This window comes from Oncorhynchus mykiss, chromosome 17, assembly GCF_013265735.2.
Source record: "Oncorhynchus mykiss isolate Arlee chromosome 17, USDA_OmykA_1.1, whole genome shotgun sequence".
In the NCBI taxonomy this organism is placed as follows: domain Eukaryota; kingdom Metazoa; phylum Chordata; class Actinopteri; order Salmoniformes; family Salmonidae; genus Oncorhynchus; species Oncorhynchus mykiss.
The window spans coordinates 47,668,739-47,696,578 of NC_048581.1; the positions used below are offsets into that span (position 1 = coordinate 47,668,739).

At 42.1% G+C, this 27,840-nt stretch overlaps 1 protein-coding gene across 1 annotated transcript in view; it reads right to left on the reverse strand.

Annotated features, from left to right (window-relative positions):
- Positions 1-27,388, reverse strand: part of slc2a9l2 (solute carrier family 2 member 9, like 2) — a 224,003-nt gene extending 196,615 nt beyond the window's left edge. The window contains exons 1-3 of the mRNA XM_021568636.2: positions 27,238-27,388; positions 18,272-18,383; positions 6,275-6,379 (exon numbers count right to left, since the gene is read on the reverse strand). Coding sequence (XP_021424311.1) covers positions 6,275-6,379; positions 18,272-18,355 — 189 coding nt within the window. The 5' untranslated portion in view covers positions 18,356-18,383; positions 27,238-27,388. The remainder of the gene's footprint in view (positions 1-6,274; positions 6,380-18,271; positions 18,384-27,237) is intronic.
- Positions 27,389-27,840: the final 452 nt, after the last annotated feature.

The following is a 27,840-nucleotide window of genomic DNA, read 5'->3' on the forward strand; positions in this document are numbered from 1 at the left end:
GCACATGTGACAGACGTGACAAAGTCTGGAGGCGCCGTGGAGAACGTTCTGCTGCCTGCAACATCCTCCAGCATGACCGGTTTGGCGGTGGGTCAGTCATGGTGTGGGATGGCATTTCTTTGGGGGGCCGCACAGCCCTCCATGTGCTCGCCAGAGGTAGCCTGACTGCCATTAGGTACCGAGATGAAATCCTCAGACCCTTTGTGAGACCATATGCTGGTGCGGTTGGCCCTGGGTTCCTCCTAATGCAACACAATGCTAGACCTCATGTGGCTGGAGTGTGTCAGCAGTTCCTGCAAGAGGAAGGCATTGATGCTATGGACTGGCCCGCCCACATCATGCAACGCCACGACTGTCCAGGATTTGGCGGATGCTTTAGTCCAGGTCTGGGATGAGATCCCTCAGGAGACCATCCGCCACCTCATCAGGAGCATGCCCAGGCGTTGTAGGGTGGTCATACAGGCACATGGAGGCCACACACACTACTGAGCCTCATTTTGACTTGTTTCAAGGACATTACATCAAAGTTGGATCCGCCTGTAGTGTGGTTTTCCACTTTAATTTTGAGTGTGACTCCAAATCCAGACCTCCATGGGTTGATAAATTTGATTTCCATTGATAATTTTTGTGTGATTTTGTTAAGTATTTAATGAGAATATTTCATTCATTCAGATCTAGGATGTGTTATTTTAGTGTTTCCTTTATTTTTTTGAGCAGTGTATATGTACACATGCATACAGTTGAAGTCGAAAGTTTACATACACCTTAGCCAAGTATATTTAAACTACATTTTTTCACAATTCCTGACATTTAATCCTGGTAAAGAATTCCCTGTTTTAGGTCAGTTAGGATCACCACTTTATTTTGAGAATGTGAAATGTCGGAATAATAGTAGAGAGAATGATTTATTTCAGCTTTTATTTCGTTCATCACATTCCCAGTGGGTCAGAAGTTTATATACACTCAATTAGTATTGGATAGCATTGCCTTTAAATTGTACAACTTGGGTCAAACGTTTCGGGTAGCCTTCCACAAGCTTCACACAGTAAGTTGGGTGAATTTTGGCCCATTCCTCCTGACAGAGTCGGTGTAACTAAGTCAGGTTTGAGGGCCTCCTTGCACGCACACGCTTTTTCAGTTCTGCTCACAAATGTTCTGTAGGATTAAGGTCAGAGCTTTGTGATGGTCACTCCAATACCTTGACTTTGTTGTCCTTAAGCTATTTTGCCATAACTTTGGAAGTATGCTTGGGGTCATTGTCCATTTGGAAGACCCATTTGCGACCAAGCTTTAACTTCCTGACTGATGTCTTGAGATGTTGCTTCAATATATCCACATAATTTTGCTTGCTCATGATGCCATCTATTTTGTGAAGTACACCAGTCCCTCTTGCAGCAAAGCACCGCCACAACATGATGTTGCCACCCCTGTGCTTCACGGTTGGGATGGTGTTCTTTGGCTTGCAAGCCTCCCCCTTTTTCCTCTAAACATAACGATGGTCATTATGGCCAAACAGTTCTATTTTTGTTTCATCAGACCAGAAGACATTTCTCAAAAAGGTATGATCTTTGTCCCCATGTGCAGTTGCAAACCATAGTTTTTTTTATGGCAGTTTTGGAGCAGTGGCCTCTTCCTTGCTGAGCGGCCTTTCAGGTTATGTTGATATAGAACTCGTTTTACTGTGGATATAGATACTTTTGTACCCATTTCCTCCAGCATCTTCACAAGGTCCTTTGCTGTTGTTCTGGGATTGATTTGCACTTTCGCACCAAAGTACATTCACCTCTAGGAGACAGAACACGTCTCCTTCCTGAGCGGTATAACGACTGCATGGTCCCATGGTGTTTATACTTGTGCACTACTGTTTGTACAGATGAACGTGATACCGTCAGGTGTTTGGAAATTGCTCCCAAGAATAAACCAGACTTGTGGAGGTCTACAATTTCTTTGAGGTCTTGACTGATTTCTTTAGATTTTTCCATGATGTCAAGCAAAGGGGCACTGAGTTTGAAGGTCGGCCTTGAAATGTATCCACAGGTACACCTCCAATTGACTCAAATGATGCAAAATAGCCTATCAGAAGAATCTAAAGCCATGACATCATTTTCTGGAATTTCCAAGCTGTTTAAAGGCACAGTCAACTTAGTGTATGTAAACTTCTGACCCACTGGAATTGTGATACAGTGAATTATAAGTGAAATAATCTGTCTGTAAACAATTGTTGGAAAAATTACTTGTGTCATGCACAAAGTAGATGTCCTAACCGACTTGCCAAAACTATAGTTTGTTAATAAGAAATTTGTGGAGTGGTTGAAAAACTAGTTTTAATGACTCCAACCTAAGTGTATGTAAACGTCCTCTTTAAAGTGATCTCTGGGGTAAAAAAAATTCAGCAAAATAACTCAGCTCTCTTTGTATTCCAACCTGGTCTCAGAGCATGTCGTATTATTCTGTACGTAAATCCTTTTAGTAGGATATATTACATTTAGTATGGTAAGGTATGTATTAATTTGTGGATGTCCATAATCCATTTCATATGATATGTTAGGAATTACAGTTCGTTTTATATGTTACGAATTTTCTAAATGTACAAAGTTGCAAATTTGCTAAAGGTATAATATGTTACGAATTCCAGCTAGGTGACTTTGTGGCTAACATTAGTTAGGTTAGGGGTTAGGGTTAAAGGGTTAGGGTTAGCTAAAATGGTTAGGGTTAGCTAAAAGGGGTAGGGTTAGAGGAAGAGTTAACTTACATGCTAAGTAATTGCAAAGTAGCAAAAAAGTTGTTGAACAGTTGCTAATTTGCTAAAATTCTAAAGTTGTCATTGAGATTTGAACTTATGTAACCAGCGAACTTTGGGTTATACGCTCCTAAGTGGCGCAGCGGTCTAATGCACTTCATCTCAGTGCAAGAGGTGTCACTGCAGTGGTTTGAATCCAGGCTGAATCACATCTGGCCGTAATTGGGAGTCCCATAGGGCGGTGCACAATTGGCCCAGCGTAGTCCAGGTTTGGCACGGGTATGCCGTCATTGTAAATAATATTTTTTTCTTAACTGACTTGCCTAGTTAAATAAAAGGTTAAATAAATATGACTACCCGACCAACCACCCTACTTGAATTTTCGCCTTAAACCTCTTAAACGTAAAGTCCCCATATTTTGGGACCCTATTTGATTTGTTAAAATTCAATTCAGTCTGGTATGAGAATGGTAGCCCTTATCTGCAAAAGCAAGGTGTCTGCAGAAAGCTGTGTATCTTGGCAATTGATCGGTGCCTTCAAATCTTTGGTATGACTTACCATCATGTATGGCCATACAAATTTATAAGGGAAGGTCGAGCCGATGACCTCATTTCAAGATGGCTGCTACCTACAGTCCGGTTAGTGTAGTGAAACAAACTAAATAAACACGTAATACGTTGATAGACACCGAACCCCGGGACTTCAAAGGATCATGAGGATATCTTATTTGTCTGCATGTGACCTACCGTTATTGATCACCAGCCCCGACCGAGAGTCAGAATGTTTATTTTACACAACGTTTTCACCACATATCTTACAAGGTAAGCTTCGATTTCGTCAATGTTATCTGGTGATGTATGACTTAATGGCAACATGTCCACCGAGTGACTATATCTATGCGTATCAAAAATATGATCTTGCCTGCTTACGCACTGTACTTATCCATATCCTCTGTATGTCCCCCAACACCACCGCAATGCTTGCAAGAGGTTGTTTTTGTAAAAACAAATTATAGTTAACAATAACTTTTAGGCACACCCAGTGTGAAAAAAATAGTGAAATTACCACATTCGGACACTTTGGGGAGGTTGAAAGCACACTCGAACGTACCCTGGATACCCCATAACACCAAAACAATGTTTGAGTGAGGTTGATATAGTTGAAAGTATGTTTTTATACTGAACAAATAGCATTTATGGATTGCAAATATGTAATAGCACTGGAATTTTCACATTTACAGACATACGCCACTTTGGAGAGGTTTAGGGAAACTTGGACATTTCCCGTGACCACATCTGACACAAAATCTACATTTGCCATTACATTTAAGAGGTTTTAAGTAACCATCTGTCTTATGTAACCATACCACACGTAACATATCATACTAATTTGAGTGTCCCGGATTTAAGTTTACTATGTTACGTCTAGTCTATTAGACCAGTCCATGTATTCACTGACCTTGCCTTTGAATTACGACTTTTTTCCTGACTTTTGCCAGTTCACTTCATCTATTTTGTGGTCCGAGTTCTCTTTGAATACACATTGCTATGTCGAGAAAGGAACCAAGATATTTGTACTAAAATTTACTCAATGAACACTGTATATCTCCTTACATTTTGGAAGATAATAGATTACATTTATTTAAAATACATAATAATTATAATCAGAAGAGACTATTAGCATGTAAATATTATTGGTAACAGAATAAATAGCAGAAGAACACCGTCTGAAGTCAGTACAGCCGATCTGCCAACTTCTGTCTGTAATGTCCGAAACGTTTGGGCCACACACTAATATGACCCTCTGTGCAAAGGTGCGATTCTCATGGACATGTACATATTAGTATTTTTGCTCTAGGACGCCCACAGGCCTTACAAGAATCGTCTGGAGGTCCCCCTGTACCAGTTGGAAAAAATGAATGGAACTACTGTATATACAGTATGGAGACTGTTTAATGCCAAAAATATGGGGTTAAATACATGTCGGAAAAACAAACTTATGTTTTCTGATCTCTCAGATATAGGAAACCCTTGATATTTTTTGAGACTGTTATTCAATGCGGGGGGGGGGGGGGGTTTCCATCAAAACTATGATTCATTCACCATCATTACTATGAGTGTATAATATACTTTGTTATTTACGAGCCAATTTTTTAAATAGTGTTTCCCAAACAAGCACAGAGTGAACCTGTAAGTGCCACAGCTAAAAGCATCGTTGGGGCCGTGTTTGGTTTTTCACATGATTCCGTTGGGGGAGCTGTCCAGCTCACTAGTGCTGAAATCGTTGGGGGAGCTGTCCAGCTCACTTGCGCTGAAATTGATGCAGCTTGCATCATATGAAAACACAACTAATAGCCCACATGAAACGTAGGATAGACCTATACATTTCACAGAATTGCTTTTATGAATTAAAATAAATAACACCATAATCTACATTTGTCATGTAATGTTCAATGATTTCAAGATTTGAACCTAGGGCGTCTTCTTGCCTCCACAGTGCTTTTAGCACACTGCACTTCAATAGATCTGTCGTCTCCGATAGTTTCCTTTTATACAGTAACTAACCCTCTACCTCACACATTTTGGTTTTTAAGTATCTCCTCTCGTGGGAGTCTGTATTTTTTTAAGAATAGCCCCATCATTGTGAGTCTGCAATGAGCTCAGTTTGGTGCGAATATGCGCATTATATACACCAACCGACTGCGCGGATGGATAATTTGAAATACACAGTATTCGGAAAGTATTCCGACCCCTTGACTTTTTCCACATTTTGTTACGTTACAGCCTTATTCACAAATGCATTAAATCATTTTTTTCCCTGATCAATCTACACATAACACCCCATAATGACAAAGCAAAAACAGGTTTTTAAAATTTGTGTGCCTATATTTTTTACATTTTGACTATTTTTGTTCTTTGGATTATATACGAGGATTCAGCACCCGATCTAAGTTTATATAAAGTGGAGTCAAGCACGTTGTTTATCTTTTCATTAAATATTACATTATATAGATCCTATAAATTACCCAAATTAAACATGTATGATCATGCCCATTCACACAAAACACATAAATTGTTTTAGAATTATATTTTCTGAGGTAAGGCAGAAAAGAAGCCTAACAACGCACTTTGGCTGCTCTATGAGTGGTCTGGATCACTTATAGATGAGCATAAGTTTTTAAGAGCCACTTTACTAACGAAGTCTCTGAGAAACACATTGGTTACGAAAGATCATAATCATAATATGGTTCTAACGATGATCCTAACGCTACGAAGGCTCTGGGAAACGAGGCCCTGGTCCATTTCCCAAATGATGGGAGTCCCATAGCATCGCAGTTTAGAATATGAACCTTTTACAACTGTATCTAAAGTAACCCGTTAAAAGTTGAGCCATTAAAGTACAGCTGGTCTATTAGACTTCATGTTTTTTTAGTTTTTTTAAGAGTGATAACAAGGTGTCACACAAGGGAAAATCAATGTTAGGTGACGCCAATGGACAAGAGTATGTCCAAGGTGACACAATAAATCAACTCACCAGTGCAGGAGCGTTGACGACAGACAGGTTGTAGCCATAGAGATAAGATGACCCAAAGGCACCAAAGAACGCTGCATTCACCAGACAGGCAGTGATGCGCTGTGGCTAAAAAAAACACATACCACATTAAAGCCATTTCAGAGGTCATGTCATTGTACAGTTGCATTTCATATACAATCCAATCGAGGTCAGAGTGAGACCCAGGCAAATTCTTACAAGGACAATCCATTGATGTATCTGGGCCTCCCTGTATGTCCTAGAGAGAGAATGTTACTGCTTCAAAAACAACCATCAGGTCAATTCAATGCCAACATGTGCAATGTGACAAGGGTTAAGGCATGTTGAGTAGACAGATCAGCTGTATGTGTATGAGAATAAAATATTGCAATATTGTAGTACTGTGACAGGATACAGTGTACCCCCCCATAGGGATTATTAAACCTTGCAGCTTTTACAAACATATCCAGTTATAGCTAAATATAGCACAGTTAGCCTAAAGCTCTTCATTATATTGTTATCTCAATTTAATCAGTGGATCATTAGGCTACATCACAACCTTTTGGCTTCTTAATCATTCTGGGTAACCCACTCCTTACAGCCATATTGGGGGTGGCAGGTAGCCTAGTGGTTAGAGTGTTAGGCCAGTAACTGAAAGGTTTTTCTGAACCAAGGCAGTTAACCCACTGTTCCCTGGTAGGGATAATACCATAATTATAATAATAATTTGTTCTTAACTAACATGCCTAGTTAAATAAAAAAAATAATGTTTGAAATCCCTATAGAGATGAAACAACTGCAAACTAATCCTAACAGTGGATGAGTCACTCTTTTGATTATTGCACAGGTACAATAGATTTGTGGTTATATATATATATCTTCGAATAATACAAATGAAAAGGTTCCTCACAGTCATCCGATCAGCAAGTGAAACCCCAGAGAAATGTTTGCAGCAAATCAAATCGTTGCTCCTCTGTTTTTGACTGAACTCAAATGAAATTCCTACACCTTAATCTCCAAGAACAATACTCATCTACTGTATGAGCAGAAATACGTCTGCATCTCATGAGGATGATGGATTTAGATCCGAGGTTAAAATGCATTGTATCATTCACCAAGGCAACCAGTCTCTACTATGGGTGACTCAATAAGACCAAGGCACAGTGTAGTACAAAGAGCCATTGTGAGGAAGGAGGAGAGTGGTAACAAGTGCACTTGGGCTAATATTTCAATTGGATCTGACAGAGAATTTCTAGATGTGTATGGAATTCAATTACATTCCAATAGGAGGTTCAGAATCTGTTAATGTTTTTCTCATTACAGTTAACTAATTTGTTGTCAAAATGTTGGTTGTGGTTGCAATATAATTAAGCAATGAGTAATTGCTTCACTGCAACATGGGAATAGATGTTTCTAAGGTGACTGTTGCATCAAAAAAGAAATCCTGCTTGCTGAGGGGGGAGAAGTTTAAATGCGTTCATTACTGCACACTTAGCCAATTACATTCTCCATTGACTATGAGTTACATTTTGAAATTAAAACACAATTTGCAGCACTTCAAATTGTGTGGGTGCCCATCATTACAGAGCATTATTGACACTGTTATTTAATTAATTTGAACCTAGTATTATATTACGATTATAACATGATCTTGATTTTTTTTCTCACTCTAAAGGCAGTTGTAGGACCTACGCATTGGAAGAAACGATTGACATCCCGGTAATTAGTACAATAATAACCTGCGATAAAGAGGCGGGACATGTATAATTGAAGCATATGTAAAAGGTTTTATTCTGTGTTATAGCTAGTAGATAAGGATGACACCAACACAGCTGTCTGGGTGGAGCTGAGTAATGTTAGCTATATTTTCTGTCTGCACGTAGCTATTGAAAAGGAAAACAACATCCTTCAGTTCGGTTTATCAACTGCATCCATGACTATTGGATAAAGCAATAACCCTCAGTGCATGACCAGTGAAACCACACTGAATACTCGTTCTACAAAAGGAAAAAAACAGAATACCGGTAGCTAAAGTGCTAGGTAGCTAAGCAGCATTGCTAGCAAATTGCTAAAAACAACACAGAGCGCTAACGCTAGCTAGCTAGCTATAGCAGCTCGTGCTCAAGATTACAGGGGACATTCTATTAAGCTTGTGTACAAAATAACATTCAAAAAACAGAATTCCAAACATAAATAAAGTTGACGATATTGTATCTATATTTAGTGGAAATAGAGTGATATTTACAAAATGTTTTCACAAAATAAACAGAGCAGGTAAAGAAATATGCCTACCTTTCGCCAACATGTGCTGAAGGAAAGAGAACGTGAAATGGGCGATGTAAGAGGTTCAAGGTGGGAAATGGATCAAGCCATTCTACAGTTTTTGAACGATAATTTGTCTTATACCAGCTCTGCTAAATTCAGCTGACAGATAAATATTTGCATGGATTTTATAAATAATAGACCAACATAGTCATGGTAAAATAATATACCGAAACAAAATAACACCTAAAGTGACCTGATTGACCAGTCCACTAATCACCAGCTAAATCAAATGAGGTGTCAAAGTGAAGGCATACCTCTGGTGTGATTTTGTAGACTGCAGGGGACCACTAGGGAAGGGTGGAGGGGGTGTTTGTTATAATTCAAAATGACCCCCAAAACTAAAATGAACAAAATGGAATAGCTTTTCAGTGACCAGTCTGAAATGCTGTAAATTTGAAAAAATAATATAACGACCCTGGGTTTATAAGCGCGGAAATCCCTTCGAGCATGCTATTGCGGCTGTTTTAAATGGCACATTGAACATGTATTTATTTCACAGTGGGTTACAGAAATAGAGTCCATTATGTAAATTACCATAAAAGACAGTGGTGTTGTATTAGTCTGACACAGCGTTACACTCATTCATTACTAAAGTGTTGGACAAATAAAAAGTCACTTAAAGAAGTGTAGAGAAAACCTTAGTTCACAAAGCAAAAGTTGCAAGCATTCTGAAGAAGGCCAGAATGGGTGAAACTTCAATGATATCCATTCTTTTTTAATGGGATTGAGTATCAGACAAGAAAATATACATATGTTAAAATGTAAATGAACAAATTGTTACCAGGTGATTAATCTCTATTAACCCGGAAGTTACATTTTTTGTAATTTGGTCAGCTGTGTGATTAACTTGCCCATGGAAGACTATCACGTGATAAATCTTTATCCTCCGATATTCTATTAATTATTAGGGTATATTAACTTTATTTCCACTGAATGGTGCTGCATTGACAATCACAACTGTCAAAGATGACACTCACAATTGGCAAAGATGGTTAGCAGCAGGGCGCGGACTCATGCTAAGTGCTTGAAATGCTCTAAGGCCTCTAAGAAACATGATTCCTCTGGTAGAATCAGCACTTCCAAATCAAATACAATTGTATTTGTCACATGCGCCGAATACAACAGGTGTAGACTTTACCGTGAAATGCTTACTTAAACGGCCTTTCCCAACAATAACGAGGCTATATACAGTGGCTTGCGAAAGTATTCACCCCCCTTGGCATTTTTCCTATTTTGTTGCCTTACAACCTGGAATTAAAATTGATTTTCGAAGGGTTTGTATCATTTGGGGGTTTTGTATCATTTGATTTACACAACATGCCTACCCAGTTATTTAATAACTTCTTCAGGATCGATGTCCCTTCCACTGGATGGTTGAGCTAATGTAGGCTAATGCGATTAGCATGAGGTTGTAAGTAACAAGAGTATTTCTCAGGACATCTGATATTGGCAGAAAGCTTAAATTCTTGTTAATCTAACTGCACGGTCCAAGTTTCAGTAGCTATTACAGTGAAATAATACCATGCTATTGTTTAAGGAGAGGGCACTATTTTGAACATGAAAAGTTATTAATAAACAAATGAGGCACATTTAGGTAGTCTTGATACTACATTTTGAACAGATGGCTTTTTTCTGACTACTCTCCCGTAAAGCCCAGCTCTGGGGAGTGTATGGCTTATGGACAGATACTCCAATCTCCGCTGTGGGGCTTTGCAGCTCCTTCAGGGTTATATTTGGTCTCTTTGTTGCCTCTCTGATTAATGCCCTCCTTGCCTGGTCCGTGAGTTTTGGTGGGCGGCCCTCTCTTGGCAGGTTTGTTATGGTGCCATAGTCTTTCCATTTTTTTATAATGGATTTAATTGTGCTCCGTGGGATGTTCAAAGTTTCTGATATTTTTTAATAACCCATCCCTGGTCTGTACTTCTCAACAACTTTGTCCCTGACCTGTTTGGAGAGCTCCTTGGTCTTCATTGTGCCGCTTGCTTGGTGGTGCCCCTTGCTTAGTGGTGTTGCAGACTCTGGGGTCTTTCAGAACAGGTGTATACATACTGAGATCATGTGACAGATCATGTGACTCTTAAATAAAGTCCACCTGTGTGCAATCTAACTAATTATGTGACTTCTGAAGGTAATTGGTTGCACCAGATCTTATTTAGGGGCTTCATAGCAAAGGGGGTGAATACATAAGCACGCACCACTTTTCCGTTTTTTAAATTAAAAAATTACTTCACCAATTTGGACTATTTTGTGTATGTCCATTACATGAAATTCAAATAAAAATCAATTCAATTACAGGTTGTAATGCAACTACTTTTGCAAGGCACTGTACATGGAGCACAGGTACCGAGTCAATGTAAAGGGGCACGAGGTATTTGAGGTAATATGCCTTCATAAAGTATTCACACCCCTTAACATTTTGATGTACTACAGTCTGATTTTAAAATTGATTAAATTTAGATTTTTTTGGTCACTGGCCTACACACAATAACAGTAACCCATAACGTCAAAATGGAATTCTGTTTTTTGTACAAATGAAAAGCTGAAATGTCTTGAGTCAATAAGTAATCAACCCCTTTCTTATGGCAAACCTAAATACATTCAGGAGTAAAAATGTACTTTAATGAAATAATAAGTTGCATGGACTCACTCTGTGTGCAATAATAGGGAATATCTGTCATGTATTGTCATATTATGTCTTGTTCCTGTTCTTTCTCTTCACTCCGTCTCCCTCTGCTGGTCGTATTAGGTTACCTTCTCTTCCCCTCCTTCCCCCAGCTGCTCCTCATCTTCTCTAACTACCTCGTTCACCCTTTTCCCACCTGTTCCCTTTTTTCCCTCTGATTAGGTCTCTATTTCTCTCTCTGTTCCTGCTTCTGTCTTTGTCAGATTCTCGTTTGAGTTTCTCATGCCAGAACCAAACTATCGTCTTGTTTGCTTCAACCTTGTCCTGTCCTGTCGGAATCTGCCTGTTCATCTGAGGCTACGTGTGATCAGGTACCTCTGTCCTCTACAATCCAGCTAATCTCCTCTGCTGCTAGAAGGGGAACTCTTCTGTGATTTCAGAAGGACTTTATGTTTCATTTGTCGCCCTCTCTGCGGGTTGTTTGTTTTGACATTAAAGGACTCTGTTTTTGTTAAACCGCTTTTGGGTCCTCACTCACGTGCATAACAGAAGAATCTGACCAAGAATGGACCCAGCGACTTCGGATCCTCTCCACTCAGCCGTCGAGATCCAGGGAGCGATGCTAGGCAGACACGAGCAGGAATTGTCTGCTGCTCGACATGCCGTTGAGACCCTGGCCGCCCAAGTCTCCAACCTCACAGAACAGATTCACCATCTCCGCCTCGATCTACCGGCCACTTCCAGGGCTTTCGAATCTCCGGAGCCCAGAATCAATAACCCGCCGTGTTACTCTGGGGAGCCCACTGAATGCCGCTCGTTCCTCACCCAGTGTGATATTGTGTTTTCTCTCCAGCCCAACACGTACTCCAGGAGCACAGCTCGTATCGCCTACGTCATATCTCTCCTTACTGGACGGGCTCGTGAGTGGGGCACGGCAATCTGGGAGGCGAGGGCTGAGTGTACTAACCAGTATCAGGACTTTAAGGAGGAGATGATACGGGTTTTTGATCGTTCTGTTTTTGGGGAGGAAGCTTCCAGGGTCCTGTCTTCCCTATGTCAAGGTAATCGATCCATAACAGTTTACTCTATTGAGTTTCGCACTCTTGCTGCCTCCAGTGACTGGAACGAGCCGGCTTTGCTCGCTCGTTTTCTGGAGGGTCTCCGCGCGGAGGTAAAGGATGAGATTCTCTCCCGGGAGGTTCCTTCCAGCGTGGATTCCTTGATTGAACTCGCTATTCGCATAGAGCGACGGGTTGATCTTCGACACCGAGGTCGTGGAAAGGAGCTCGCGTTCTCCGTTGCCCCCCTCTCCGCATCACTACCATCTTCCTCCGCCGGCTCGGGTGCTGAGCCTATGCAGTTGGGGGGTATCCGCATCTCGACTAAGGAGAGGGAACGGAGAATCACCAACCGCCTCTGTCTCTATTGCGGTTCCGCTGGGCATTTTGTCACTTCATGTCCAGTAAAAGCCAGAGCTCATCAGTAAGCGGAGGGCTACTGGTGAGCGCTACTACTCTGGTCTCTCCTTCAAGATCCTGCACTACCTTGTCGGTCCATCTACGCTGGACCGGTTCGTCAGCTTCCTGCAGTGCCTTGATAGACTCTGGGGCGGAGGGCTGTTTTATGGACGAGACCTGGGCTCGGGAACATGACATTCCTCTCAGACAGTTAAGGGAGCCCATGGCCTTGTTCGCTTTGGATGGTAGTCCTCTCCCCAGGATTCAGCGTGAGACGCTACCTTTAACCCTCACTGTCTCTGGTAATCATAGCGAAACCCTTTCTTTTTTAATTTTTCGTTCACCTTTTACACCTGTTGTTTTGGGCCATCCCTGGCTAGTTTGTCATAATCCTTCTATTAATTGGTCTAGTAATTCTATCTTCTCCTGGAACGTCTCTTGTCATGTGAAATGTTTAGTGTCTGCTATCCCTCCTGTTTCCTCTGTCTCTTCTTCACAGGAGGAGCCTGGCGATTTGACAGGGGTGCCGGAGGAATATCACGATCTGCGCACGGTGTTCAGTCGGTCCAGGGCCACCTCTCTTCCTCCACACCGGTCGTATGATTGTAGTATTGATCTCCTTCCGGGAACCACTCCCCCCCGGGGTAGACTATACTCTCTGTCGGCTCCCGAACGTAAGGCTCTCGAAGATTATTTGTCTGTAGCTCTTGACGCCGGTACCATAGTCCCCTCCTCCTCTCCCGCCGGAGCGGGGTTTTTTTTTGTTAAGAAGAAGGACGGGTCCCTGCGCCCCTGCATAGATTATCGAGGGCTGAATGACATAACAGTGAAGAATCGTTATCCGCTTCCTCTTATGTCTTCAGCCTTCGAGATCCTGCAGGGAGCCAGGTTTTTCACTAAGTTGGACCTTCGTAACGCTTACCATCTCGTGCGCATCAGGGAGGGGGACGAGTGGAAGACGGCGTTTAACACTCCGTTAGGGCACTTTGAATACCGGGTTCTTCCTTTCGGCCTCGCTAACGCTCCAGCTGTCTTTCAGGCATTAGTCAATGACGTCCTGAGAGACATGCTGAACATCTTTGTTTTCGTTTACCTTGACGATATCCTGATTTTTTTTTCACCGTCACTCCAGATTCATGTTCAGCCCGTTCGACGTGTCCTCCAGCGCCTTTTAGAGAATTGTCTTTTTGTGAAGGCTGAGAAGTGCACTTTTCATGCCTCCTCCGTCACATTTCTCGGTTCTGTTATTTCCGCTGAAGGCATTAAGATGGATCCCGCTAAGGTCCAAGCTGTCATTGATTGGCCCGTCCCTAAGTCACGCGTCGAGCTGCAGCGCTTTCTCGGCTTCGCGAATTTCTATCGTCGTTTCATCCGTAATTTCGGTCAGGTGGCAGCTCCTCTCACAGCCCTTACTTCTGTCAAGACGTGCTTTAAGTGGTCCGTTTCCGCCCAGGGAGCTTTTGATCTCCTCAAGAATCGTTTTACATCCGCACCTATCCTTGTTACACCTGACGTCTCTAGACAGTTCGTTGTCGAGGTTGACGCGTCAGAGGTGGGCGTGGGAGCCATTCTTTCTCAGCGCTCCCTCTCTGACGACAAGGTCCACCCTTGCGCGTATTTTTCTCATCGCCTGTCGCCGTCGGAACGTAACTATGATGTGGGAAACCGCGAACTGCTCGCCATCCGCTTAGCCCTAGGCGAATGGCGACAGTGGTTGGAGGGGGCGACCGTTCCTTTTGTCGTTTGGACTGACCATAGGAACCTTGAGTACATCCGTTCTGCCAAACGACTTAATGCGCGTCAGGCTCGTTGGGCGCTGTTTTTCGCTCGTTTCGAGTTTGTGATTTCTTATCGTCCGGGCTCTAAGAACACCAAGCCTGATGCTTTATCTCGTCTCTTCAGTTCTTCAGTAGCCTCCACTGACCCCGAGGGGATTCTCCCTGAGGGGCGTGTTGTCGGGTTGACTGTCTGGGGAATTGAGAGGCAGGTAAAGCAAGCACTCACTCACACTCCGTCGCCGCGCGCTTGTCCTAGGAACCTTCTTTTCGTTCCCGTTCCTACTCGTCTGGCCGTTCTTCAGTGGGCTCACTCTGCCAAGTTAGCCGGCCACCCCGGCGTTCGGGGTACGCTTGCTTCCATTCGCCAGCGTTTTTGGTGGCCCACCCGGGAGCATGACACGCGTCGTTTCGTGGCTGCTTGTTCGGTCTGCGCGCAGACTAAGTCCGGTAACTCCCCTCCTGCCGGCCGTCTCAGACCGCTTCCCATTCCCTCTCGACCGTGGTCTCACATCGCCTTAGATTTTATCACCGGACTGCCTTCGTCGTGCGGGGAAGACTGTTATTCTTACGGTTGTCAATAGGTTCTCTAAGGCGGCTCATTTTATTCCCCTTGCTAAGCTTCCTTCTGCTAAAGAAACGGCACAAATCATCATCGAGAATGTTTTCAGAATTCATGGCCTTCCGTCAGACGTCGTTTCGGACAGGGGTCCGCAATTCACGTCTCAATTTTGGAGGGAGTTTTGCCGTTTGATTGGGGCTTCCGTCAGTCTCTCTTCCGGCTTTCACCCCAGTCTAACGGTCAAGCAGAACGGGCCAATCAGACTATTGGTCGCATCTTACGCAGTCTTTCTTTTTGTAACCCTGCGTCTTGGTCAGAACAGCTTCCCTGGGCAGAATACGCCCACAACTCGCTTCCTTCGTCTGCGACCGGGCAGAGTAGCCTCGGGTACCAGCCTCCGCTGTTCTCGTCTCAGTTCGCCGAGTCCAGCGTCCCCTCCGCTCAGGCTTTTGTCCAACGTTGCGAGCGCACCTGGAAGAGGGTCAGGTCTGCACTTTGCCGTTATAGGGCGCAGACTGTGAGAGCCGCTAATAAGCGTAGAACTAAGAGTCCTAGATATTGTCGCGGTCAGAGAGTTTGGCTCTCCACTCAGAACCTTCCCCTTAAGACAGCTTCTCGCAAGTTGACCCCGCGGTTCATTGGTCCGTTCCGTATTTCTCAGATCATTAATCCTGTTGCAGTGCGACTTCTTCTTCCGCGATATCTTCGTCGCGTCCACCCGGTCTTCCACGTCTCCTGTGTTAAGCCCGTTCTTCGTGCCCCCGCTCGTCTTCCCCCCCCCCCCCATCCTTGTCGAGGGCGCACCTATCTACAGGGTCCGTAAGATTTTGGACATGCGTCCTCGGGGCCGTGGTCATCAGTACCTAGTGGATTGGGAGGGGTACGGTCCTGAGGAAAGGAGTTGGGTTCCCTCTCGGGACGTGCTGGACCGTTCGCTGATCGATGATTTCCTCCGTTGCCGCCAGGTTTCCTCCTCGAGTGCGCCAGGAGGCGCTCGGTGAGTGGGGGGGTACTGTCATGTATTGTCATATTATGTCTTGTTCCTGTTCTTTCTCTTCACTCCGTCTCCCTCTGCTGGTCGTATTAGGTTACCTTCTCTTCCCCTCCTTCCCCCAGCTGCTCCTCATCTTCTCTAACTACCTCGTTCACCCTTTTCCCACCTGTTCCCTTTTTTCCCTCTGATTAGGTCTCTATTTCTCTCTCTGTTCCTGCTTCTGTCTTTGTCAGATTCTCGTTTGAGTTTCTCATGCCAGAACCAAACTATCGTCTTGTTTGCTTCAACCTTGTCCTGTCCTGTCGGAATCTGCCTGTTCATCTGAGGCTACATGTGATCAGGTACCTCTGTCCTCTACAACCCAGCTAATCTCCTCTGCTGCTAGAAGGGGAACTCTTCTGTGATTTCAGAAGGACTTTATGTTTCATTTGTCGCCCTCTCTGCGGGTTGTTTGTTTTGACATTAAAGGACTCTGTTTTTGTTAAACCGCTTTTGGGTCCTCACTCACGTGCATAACAATATCCCTTTGAGCATGGTGAAGCTTTTAATTACAATTTGGATGGTGTATCAATATGCCCAGTCACTAAAAAGATACTGGCGTCCTTCCTAACTCAGTTGCCAGAGAGGAAGGAAACCGCTCAGGGATTTCACCATGAGGCCAATTGGGACTTTAAAACAGTTTAATGGCTGTGATAAGAGAAAACTGAAGATGAATTACTCCAGAATACTAACCTAATTGACAGAGTGAAAAGAAGGTTAGCCTGTACAGAATAAAAATATTACAAAACACGCATCCTGTTTGCAACAAGGCACTAAAAAAATATGTCAAAGCAATGAACTTTTTGTCCTGAATACAAAGTGTTGTATTGGATTTGCCCCAAACATATTACTAAGTACCGCTCTCCATATTTTCAAGCATAGTGGTGGCTGAATCATGTTATGGGTATGCTTGTAATATGCAAGGACTGGGGAGTTTTTCAGGATAGAAAATAAATGTAATGGAGTTAAGCACAGGCAAAATCCTAGAGGAAAACCTGGTTCAGTCTGCTTTCCACCAGACACTGGGAAATTAATTCACCTTTCAGCAGGACAATAACCTAAAACACAAGGCCAAATCTACACTGGAGTTGCTTACCATGAAGACAGTGAATGTTTCTGAGTGGGCGAGTTACAATTTGGACTTAAATCTACTTGAAAAACTATGGCAAGACCAAAAGATGGTTGTCTAACAATGATCAGCTTGAATAATTTTGAGAAGAATGTTGCAAAATTCACGTGTTGAAAGCTCTTACAGACTTACCCAGAAAGACTCGCAGCTGTAATCGCTGCTAAAGGTGCTTCTACAAAGTATTGACTCAGGGGTGTTAATACTTATGTAAATTAGATATTTCTGTATTTAATTTTCAATGCATTTGCTAACATTTCTAAATACCTGTTTTCACTTAGTCATTATGGGCTATTGTGTGTAGATGGATGAAAAAAAATATCGATTTGATCCATTTTGAATTCAGGCTGTAACAACAAAATGTAAATACAAAATATGTAAATATGTAAATACTTTCTGAAGGCACTGTGGGTAAGGGTATACGTGACTAGGCACTCGTGTGTGTGTGTTGTAGTGTCAGTGTAATATGTGTGAGTGTGTGGGTACAGTCCAGTGAGTTGTACAGTGTCTTCAGAAATTCTTAACACCCCTTGACTTTTTCCACATTTTGTTGTGTTACAGCCTGAATTTAAAATTGATTACGTTTAGATTTTTTTTCACACACAATAAATACCCCATAATGTCAAAGTGGAATTCCAAAGTGGAATCTATAATTTTGTCAAATTGTCAAAGTGGAATTCTTTTTTTTTGACAATTTGACAAAATTATAGAAAATGAAAAGCTGAAATGTCTTGAGTCAATACGTATTCAACCCCTTTGTTATTGCAAACCTAAAAAGTCACATAATAAGTTGCATGGGCTCACTTGTTGTGCAATAATAGTGTTTAACATGTTTTTTAATGACTACCTCATCTCAATACCCCACACATAAAATTCAGGCTGTAACACAACAAAATGTGGAAAAACTCAAGGGGTGTTAAGAATTTCTGAAGACACTGTACAACCATGACCCACATTGGTGTGAGGAAAACCCATTACCTCACACATGAATGATTGAAAAACAATGATTGAACCACATGGTGATAAGCAACCATGTGCTAAGCCATAAACGAAGATACAGTATGACTCCTTTGAAAAGATCCAGAAATGACCAACTAACCTTTTCTGTTGACTTCTTGTGGTCTGGTTCAGTACTTTCGATGTTGTTCGGTTCAGGATCTTCGGTTTGCTCTCGCATTTCCATGTTTTACTTCTAATACGCTGAAATGACACTGAAGTCAAATGTGGCATTATTCATACTGTTCAAAGGAGCAAACCAGTGTGGTAAGGGAAGTGATTTTAGGGAAGTAGCTTGTAACTCAGTCTGTAATGAGGAAAACTATTGTGCTGACATTACATTAATTAAACATCAGCTTCTACAACCCTAAACACACCAACTCTGTAATAAAATGCAGATCATGAGGTAGATAAGTGCAAGAAGTTTCTATTTGATCAAACCAGGAAGTTTCCAGGGGAAGATAAAACACTTTTCTTGATCTGTGAGCATGTACAATTGAGTCAATTTCCTTCAAAAAGAAAATGGATAGTATGTGCAACAGGAACAAAAAGAAACCCAACTGGATACTAGCTCAGGCATAATTGCTCACAGCATGGGCAGGAGAAAGAATATTGTGCTTCCCTTAGCCTGGAAATGTCAAGAAGCCATTTTTGATAACTCTTTCCCTATGAGATCCGGGGCCTTCTGTTTTTTTCGTGCTAGGTCTAAATCAGTCCCTGGTTAGAGGGTAACAATGGAAAAAAGCAATGGAACTGGCTTCGAGGTCCAGAGATTAGTTTGAGTGGCCTAGACTGTATAACACGGTTCTAAAAAATAACCAACTGAACCACACAATCCTTGGTTACTCTGTGGTTGACAAGTTATGGATGACGAAAGAGCGGTAAAGTCAGTCTGCCATCTGGTGGTTGACAGTATATTGCACTTCTCATAGTTCCTTTATGCCAAACTAGGGGTGGAATTCATTCACGAATTCTACATGGGAGGTGTAAGCCTCCAATTCTGCTTCCCATCACTTCCCTGTGATTATTTTTTGATGTGCACCACCACCTGTCTTTACACCCATGCTGCTAGACAGCCTGGAATGTTTACAACAACTCTAAATCCAACTTGCTTTATACTGATTCTCAAAGACTAAGCATTAATTGGATATAACATCCCATCCTCAACAACCTTGCCCTTGCAAGACTGTATTTACAGGTAGATTCCACGAAATGACATTGCCACAAGCAGCCCAGCAGATATTGAGATGAGCGAGATCTAAGACTTCACTCTCAAAACAGTCACACAGTACCTGCTAGGGTTTACTTCACTCTCCTACAGCGTGGGAGCCGCAGGACCAAAACAGCTCAACGCTCTTAACAGTAGTTGAGGAAATTGACCCAATATGCTGTTTACTTTCTGCATCTACGCCAGATTGCTGAGCGTACCTTTAATACAAGCCACATTGTTTAAATAACTGATAAGAATAGGAAAATAACTATTCAGTTACTTTGTAGTGACTCCGACCTACAATGAACATAGATGGAATGAGAGCCAATGGTAGGCAGGCATGTTAACTGGCTCAGGAGTTCTGAGTTAGATGCATGGTGTATCTAATTAGGAATCAGCCCATCAATTGTATTAAAAAAAACATGGGCTTTTATTGGACATTTTTTTGCATATACATTCTTTTTTTACCAGTCAAATACAATCTAATGTAACTTTTGGTTTGTGTACTGTTAAAATACTATTTGGTCTCCTCCTCACATCCATCAAATTTTAAGAATGACATGCGTATTTAGGCTACTTATTGCAGCCCATATCTTGCCTCAATAAGCCCACACTTTGCATCGGCTTCCCCCATTGGGCCCATTTTGGTCCAAATATGAGCTCATGACACTGGTCCAATGTGTATTGCCTCCCTACACCAATTTTAAATATTATTTTATGTATTATATAGGGTACCAAGGGGTAACTAGCCCCCCCCCCCCCCCCTCATGTAATTCACATTAAGACCACAAGATGTTACTTTATAGTCTTTTAGCTATTTTACATAGCATTTTGTGATATGCAGTGCATTCAGAAAGGATTCAGACCACTTTACTTTGCCCACATTTTGTTACATTACAGCCTTTATTCTAAAATTGATTAAATAAAAACAATTCTTCAATAATCTATACACAATACCCCATAATGACAAAGCAAAAACAGGTTTAGACATTTTTGCTCATTTATTTAAAAAAATCCAAAACAGAAATACCTTATTTACATAAGTATTCAGACCCTTTGCTATGAGACTCAAAATTGAGCTCAGGTGCATCCTGTTTCAATTGACCATCCTTGAGATGTTTTTACAACTTGATTGGAGTACACGTGGTAAATTAAAATGATTGGACATGATTTGAAAAGGCACATACCTGTCTATATAAGGTCCCACAGTTGACAGTGCATGTCATAGGGAAAACCAAGCCATGAGGTCAAAGGAATTGTCTGTATCGAGGCACAGCTCTGGGGAAGGGTACCAAAACATTTATGCAGTATTGAAGGTCCCCAAGAAGGCAGTGGCCTCCATCATTCTTAAATGGAAGAAGTTTGGAACTGTCATGCCTACTCCCGCTCCGGCGCTCGACGTTACCGGTCTACTAACCATCGACCCTGGCAATCATCATTAGGCACACCTGCCCCCCATCATTACGCACACTTGGACTTCATCACCACCCTGATTACTCCCTTTATTTAGCCCTTTGTAGCCTGTCATCTGGCAATATTGTTTTTGTTCACGTCTGTATGCGTCTCCTGTCTTGTTATCTTCACCTTCTGCACCTGCTTCCTGACTCCCAGCATATACATTACAGAATACTGCCTATTCAAAACACATAGCAGAGAAGTGCCAGTACCATCAGGCCGATGTCTCCTTGGGATACCAAATCAGCCAGCAGGGAGTGGTTATGGATGAGAGGAAGGATCGAGGCAGTCAGGTCATGGCCAGTCCCAACCATCATAAAGGGACTACAATGGTTTTGGGGGTTCTACCGCCGCTTCATTTAAAAACTTCAGCTCCATCTCCTCACCTCTCTCCTCAAGGGTGGCCCTCGTAAGTTGGTAGGAGTCCTGCAGCCGATGAGGCCTTCCGTCTACTGAGTGAGCGTTTCACCTCTGCCCGTTGCTCAAACCCAGATCCTACGCTGCCCTTTGTGTTGGAAGTGGATGCCTCAGAAGTAGACGTGGGGGCTGTCCTGTCACAACACCAAGGTAACCCACAAAAATTGTATCCATGTGCATACTACTCTAAAAAAAAAAGTATCCTGCAAAGAGAAACTATGACGTAGGCTACTGGGAGCTCCTGGCGATGAAGTTGGCACTAGAGGAGTGAAGACACTGGTTGGAGGGCACCAAGGACCCATTTCTCATCCTCACCAACCATCGGAACCTGGAGTACATACGGACAGCGAGGCGGCTGAACCCACGCCAAGCAAGATGGGTCCTTTTCTTCACTAGTTTCAACTTCATCCTGTCATACCGCCCAGGTTCGAAGAACGTCAAAGCCGATACCATGTCCAATCTCCACGATACGGAAGAGGTTCCTGTCCTGAGTGCGCACATCATTCTGCCCTCCCAAAGTGTTGCCCCCATGCTCTGGGACGTAGACGTGGAGATCCACCAGGCTCTGGAGAGGGAACCCATGCCCGCTAAATGCCCCCCGGAGTCCACCTAAATTCCCACGGAGGTAAGGGATCGGCTGTTGACCTGGGCGCATACATCCCTTGCCGTTGGACACCCAGGTATCACACACACCATTCAATCCATCTCTGCTAAGTACTGGTGGCCCACCTTGGTGAAGGATGTTGCACGCTACGTCTACTCCTACTCTGTATGTGCTCAAACCAAATCTCCCAGGACGCTTCAGCAGGGAAACTCTTCCCATTCTCATGCCTCAGTAGCCTTGGTTGTATCTGTCCATAAATGTTGTTACTAATCTTCCACATCTGATGGATTCATCACTGTCATGGTTGTTGTGGACAAATTCTCAAAATCCTGCTGTTTTATCCCTCTCTCTGGTCTCCCTACCGTTCTCCAGGTTGATGAGGCACTGTTTCAGCAGGTCTTCCAGCACTATGGCCTTCCCAATTACATCGTCTCCGACCGTGGCCCCCAATTCTCATTGCGGGAATGGTGAGAAGCTGGGGTCCATGGCCAGCCTCACATCCGGGTACTGGACTCAGTCCAACGGGCAGGTGGAGAGGACCAACCAGGAACTTGGGAGGTTCCTTAGGAGTCACTGTCAGGACCGGCAGGGGGAGTGGACTCATGAGTTGTGCTGCAAATTTACTGGGGATAGCTTTATTTGTGACCTATGTACAAATTAGAATCGTGCAATAGCAGAGCATAAGAGAGAATTTTACACTGAATTAATTTGTTAAGTTAACTAATAACATTGGAATTGAACATTTAATAGCTATGTTCCATTCAAATATTATATTCCAATGATTTTTGTATTTTTATGAATTAAAAACAACTATTGAAAACCTTTTACTCCTTTGTCTTTCTAAAGACTGCTGTGATTTAAAATTGTGCAATATTCAAATCATATTTTGTGCAATTGTACATAATGGATTGTATGAAAAAGGAACAACGAAAGTATGTGCAGACTTTACATCAAATCTCCTCAGTGGCGGTTCTGGCTTGTATGGCTCCCTGGGCGAACCCCCCAACATTCAAACATTTGGAACAACACAAATAAATAATCATAACATTTAAAACTATATAAATACAAATATATACAAATAAGACTCATATCAAAAATTTGTAACAATGACAAATATAAACAAATTGTAGTATACAAATAAAATGAGAATCAAATTATTACGAATGATTACACAAATAAAACTAAATTGCACAAATCCTATGATTTATTTAATCTTAATTTAACTAGGCAAGTCAGCTAAGAACAAATTATTATTTACAATGACGGCCTACCGGGGAACAGTCTGCCTTGTTCATGGGCAGAACGACAGATTTTTACCTTGTCAGGCCGGGGATTCAATCCAGCAACCTTTCGGTTATTGTCCCAACGCTCTAACCGCTAGGCTACCTGCCGCCTCAACACACATACAAATACACAAATAGAATAACACACTTAAGAAGATAACCTGATTATTACATTATTGCACTTCAAATAAGAAACACACAAACTAAATTGCACTACTAATTGCATTACTAATTGCATTAGTACTGTACAAAGTTAGAGGTGCGCTATTTGATTTGATTCCCCGCTCCCCCTACCACGGACTTCCAGTGGGGAGACCTGAGGTCAACCTACCCCACCCATCTCGTACTTCTGAGTGGGAGACCTTCCCAGGCAGTAGCCTGCCTAGCTCACAAACTAGAATCAGGGCACCCACTCCGACAAGGTTAATTGACCCACAGTCCCACACGGTGACATGATATCATTGACGTGACTTGCAAATACGCGATAGAAAACCAATCGCGCAAATGTCACCATTCCAATTTTTTTTGGTGCAGGCGCCCCATGCCACCCCCGGCAAGATGCCGCCCTGAGCAGCTGCCCATGTTGCCTATACCTAAATCCGCCACTGACTCTCCTCATAGTACAGATATTATTGGTGACATGTGCAACACCATTTCCCCCCTATTTTTATTTAAATAATTATAATAAGACAACTAGACAACTAACTGGCACCATCTAGCAATTAGCAAATGTGTTACGTTGAATTAGAAAGTTAGAGTAGTTTCTCTAGTAAGTTAGTTTTAAATGTACTTATGCAAGCATTACTTATGGCTTCAGAAATGGCAGTGTACACCATAGAAATACAATGAATAGAACAGGCTTGGAACCTCTTACCACACCAATTTCACTGGTAAACTGATGTGTACACTCACAATGGCTGCCTGGTATTGTGATGCAATAATTTCCATGGTAATGTAGAATGTTTATTCAAATTATGCTAACTGATGTGGCTCATGCAGTGTTGCTAATTTAGCGACCTCGTCGCTATATTTAGAAAGTTGTCAGACCCCTCCAGCTACTTTTATTGGTAAAAGAGGCTAGCGACAAATTCAGTTCAGGCTAGCGACAAAGTTACTTTTCAGGCTGTCTTTGGGAAGGATTTCTATAATTTTGTTAGCATGTAGCGACTATTCAATTCTGCCGCAAAAGAGTGTTGTCTGTGCAAAAGAGAAGCTATCTGTGCAACAGAAGTCACAGCAACGGAATAGAAAGAGTATCTTCATTCAAGTAAATAGTGGCATTATGGGTGGACTGGCAGCCATTTTGAGTGTACCCGTGCCTAGGTAAAAAATATACAGGTTAAGACAAGAGGATTCTAATATCCCATAACTATTTGCAATTAATGTTCCAGCTTTGCTAGTTAGCAGTGACGCTAGAAGTTATCAATGGAGCTTGTACCATGAATTTGTTTATTTTCAAACACGTCCGCATTAAATGCTTTCCTTGCCTTAACCTTCCTATATTCATCCTAGACCCAAGCAGGAAGTGTACCCTTCAATCTGTGCAGTGATTTTTTTAAGTCAATTTAACGAAAAATACATTGCCATTGCAATACAGCATCATGATAGAACATTCCAAAATACCATGGAAATTATTGCATTACAATACTAGGCAGCCATTGCGAGTGTACCCATGAGTTTACTAATCAAATTTCCAGGGTGAGAGCTTCCAGGCCCTTTTAAGTAATTATATTTCTATGAACGGCGCAGAGGGTGTGTGTGGCAGGAGACGGGACAAAAACGTGACATCAGGACTACAGTTGTGCCGCAGCAAGGCAAATTGGTGATGTGACATCCTCGCGGCAATGGCAAAACGTAATGTGGCGACTTCTAGGTCCAAAATATACAGGCTAGGACAAGATGATTCTAATATCCCATAAACCCCCCCCCCCCCCCCCCCCCCCCCAAAAAAATGGGACTAGCAATGCGAGCGAAAATGCTTGGAAGTGAATGTTAGCGGTACAGAAATTTTGCCATCAAACAATCGTTGTGAATTTCATCTAACTACTCAGCAAACACATAGCATAACTGTTTAACTGTCTTTTAAAAAATAAAAAATAAAAAATAATGATCTACAGCCACTATTACTTGATTTCCTGACCGCTGATCACAATTTCAATGCTAATCCTGATATACACACACTGATATATACACAAACTCCCAATTAGTGGCTAATATGTGTACCTTAAAATAAGGTGTTACCAAAAAGTAATTCAGCACAGAGTCTGTACCCCACCAAGCCACAAAATACAACATAAAACAAGAGGATAATTTATAGGCAACCTGTTTTGTTGGTAACCAAGGCACTTGTCCAATATTGCAAAGCTCAAGGCAAGGGGCTTATCCCATTCCTCGATGGTAGCTTGGTGACTCCCTGTTGGAGGTCTGAAAGTTCAGCAGTGGGATAAGAAGCTGGAAATGTAATTTACACCCAGAAAGGCAGGTTAAATGTATGGCCAAGCAGCTCAGGGATTCAATATGACACTTGAAATAACACAACATACTCACAAATCCACAAACATAACCTCTTGTCTAATACAATCCATGGCTTACTTTCGGGTCCCTGGGGAGGTGACCGCCACATGATACTAGCTTAGCCATCCGCTATATCTACATAGATCATTTTGGGATTCTGTCACTGAAACAATAATCATGATCCTGGCGTTTATCTACAGTGATAACTATGTTTCCATACTCAACGTTACAGTTTAGCTTATACAAAATGCTGCCATAGATTTTTCAACTAACCTGATCTTGGCGATACGTTCTTTGTTCTCGATTCGGAGGAAAAGCTTCAATAAATGTCTGTGTCTAGTTGCAGGTGTTTCTACAAACACCAGAGAAAACTCAGAAAGATATTAAACTGGACCTGTTTTGTAACATGACTCACTATGAAACACTGCCAGACAGACGCATACTCCGGTAATAGATAGTGAGAAAGTTGTAAAAATAAAATCGGCACACAAGTCACCAGTGACTTGATAAGGTGATTAGCTAACTTGGCCTGCCTGCTAAATGTGCCTGCTAGCTACTAGCTAGCTTCATTGACGAACACAGAGATGGAACTTATTTTGGGCACGGATAAACAGCGTGTAGCTTGTGCTGTATTTTTGATCGTTTGACAGCTTGCTAATGAAGTTGTAGACATGTTCTCATAAATCAGTCCTGAGCGCAGCAGCAGCTGACTCGATACTGTCTGCAGTGCACTGACTTTTCACTCACATATTTCAACTTGAGAAATACTGCACCAAACACCTTATTAATGACAGTTTTCTTAATTTATCTTAGCTTAATTCTGACTATTTTGAGGGAGACATGTTGCTACCGTAACTCAAGAGGGACAAACAACAATAACTGCCAGGGTACAACATAGAAAACATAACACACCCACATCGAATCACACCCCCATGACGCAAATCTCGTTTTTCTTCATGAGCAGTAGAAAAACCCAGGCGGAATCGGTGAGTATAGCCCCCCTTTAAACCAAAAGATATTGCTGGTAAATGTTCCTGTTCTCATGTAATATCACACCTAATGTAATATCAAGTGTCAAATACTTTTACTTAATTTAGCCTAGCTCGACCATTGTGTGGGACTATTCAGTTGGTTTGAATGTACCGGGCATGCTAAATCACACTCATGTCAAGTACTTGAAAGTGTTTAACAAAGATTATGAATTTGATCAAGGACTGTATAGTACAGAATATAAACAACCTCTGCTGTAGTCAAATATCATAAAACCAAATGAACACTTGATATTTCTCCTGATAAACTCACTCGCTTTACCGACAAAATATTTCTCAAAAACAAGATCATTCAGAGACCAAACAATCTAAACTACATTCATGGAGATAATTAGACCCTCTACTAAACCACTTGTGCCAGTGTTACCAGCCAAAACACAATCAAAGCCATGGTCAAAGGTTAGCCAATTGGAAATCAAACTAAAAACCAATACAGCCTCTAAAATGGCCATTCAATTTTGAAGGCTTGGATTATTAATGCATTCTCTATATTGACACAGAGAAGAAATGTGGCAGGAGGTCACTGACTTAACTTACCCACACAAAGACTATTTCCTTAGCAGCTTATACAGAGGAAGAGGGGAACCTAACACTGACCCTTAAACTATCCTGCTGACAATGAGACAGTACCTGAAAGACATACAGACTTTTAATACTCCCCCTAACAAATGATTAACAGGCACTGACTGAGAGGATCACTGTAAGCAAACCCACGCAAGCAGACAGGCATAGTACGGAAGTTGAAACATTTAAAGTTACAATACATGACACTGACATATGTTTACTGATGGTGCTTTCAAGACAACTCAGAAAGTCGGAACCTCTGAGTTACAATTTGAGTATTGTTTTTGTTGCTTCAAACTTCTTATTGGTTGATTCTGATACTTTCCAAGCGGGAAACTCTGAGCTCATTTTCTACAATGGGTTTCCAAGTTTCGAGCATTAGAATAATAAAACAAATGACCCGGTCTTAAATGCAACCAATAGCATAGGCCAGTGGAAGTGTGGAGACGGATTGTACAATATGAGGAGGAAATCATAGTCCTTAAACTTTCCAATGGCACTGACTCATTCAAACTGTTTTTTTTTGCGCAATTGTATTTAGAAATATTGTGAAAGGACTTTTAGCTGCTGTGTGCT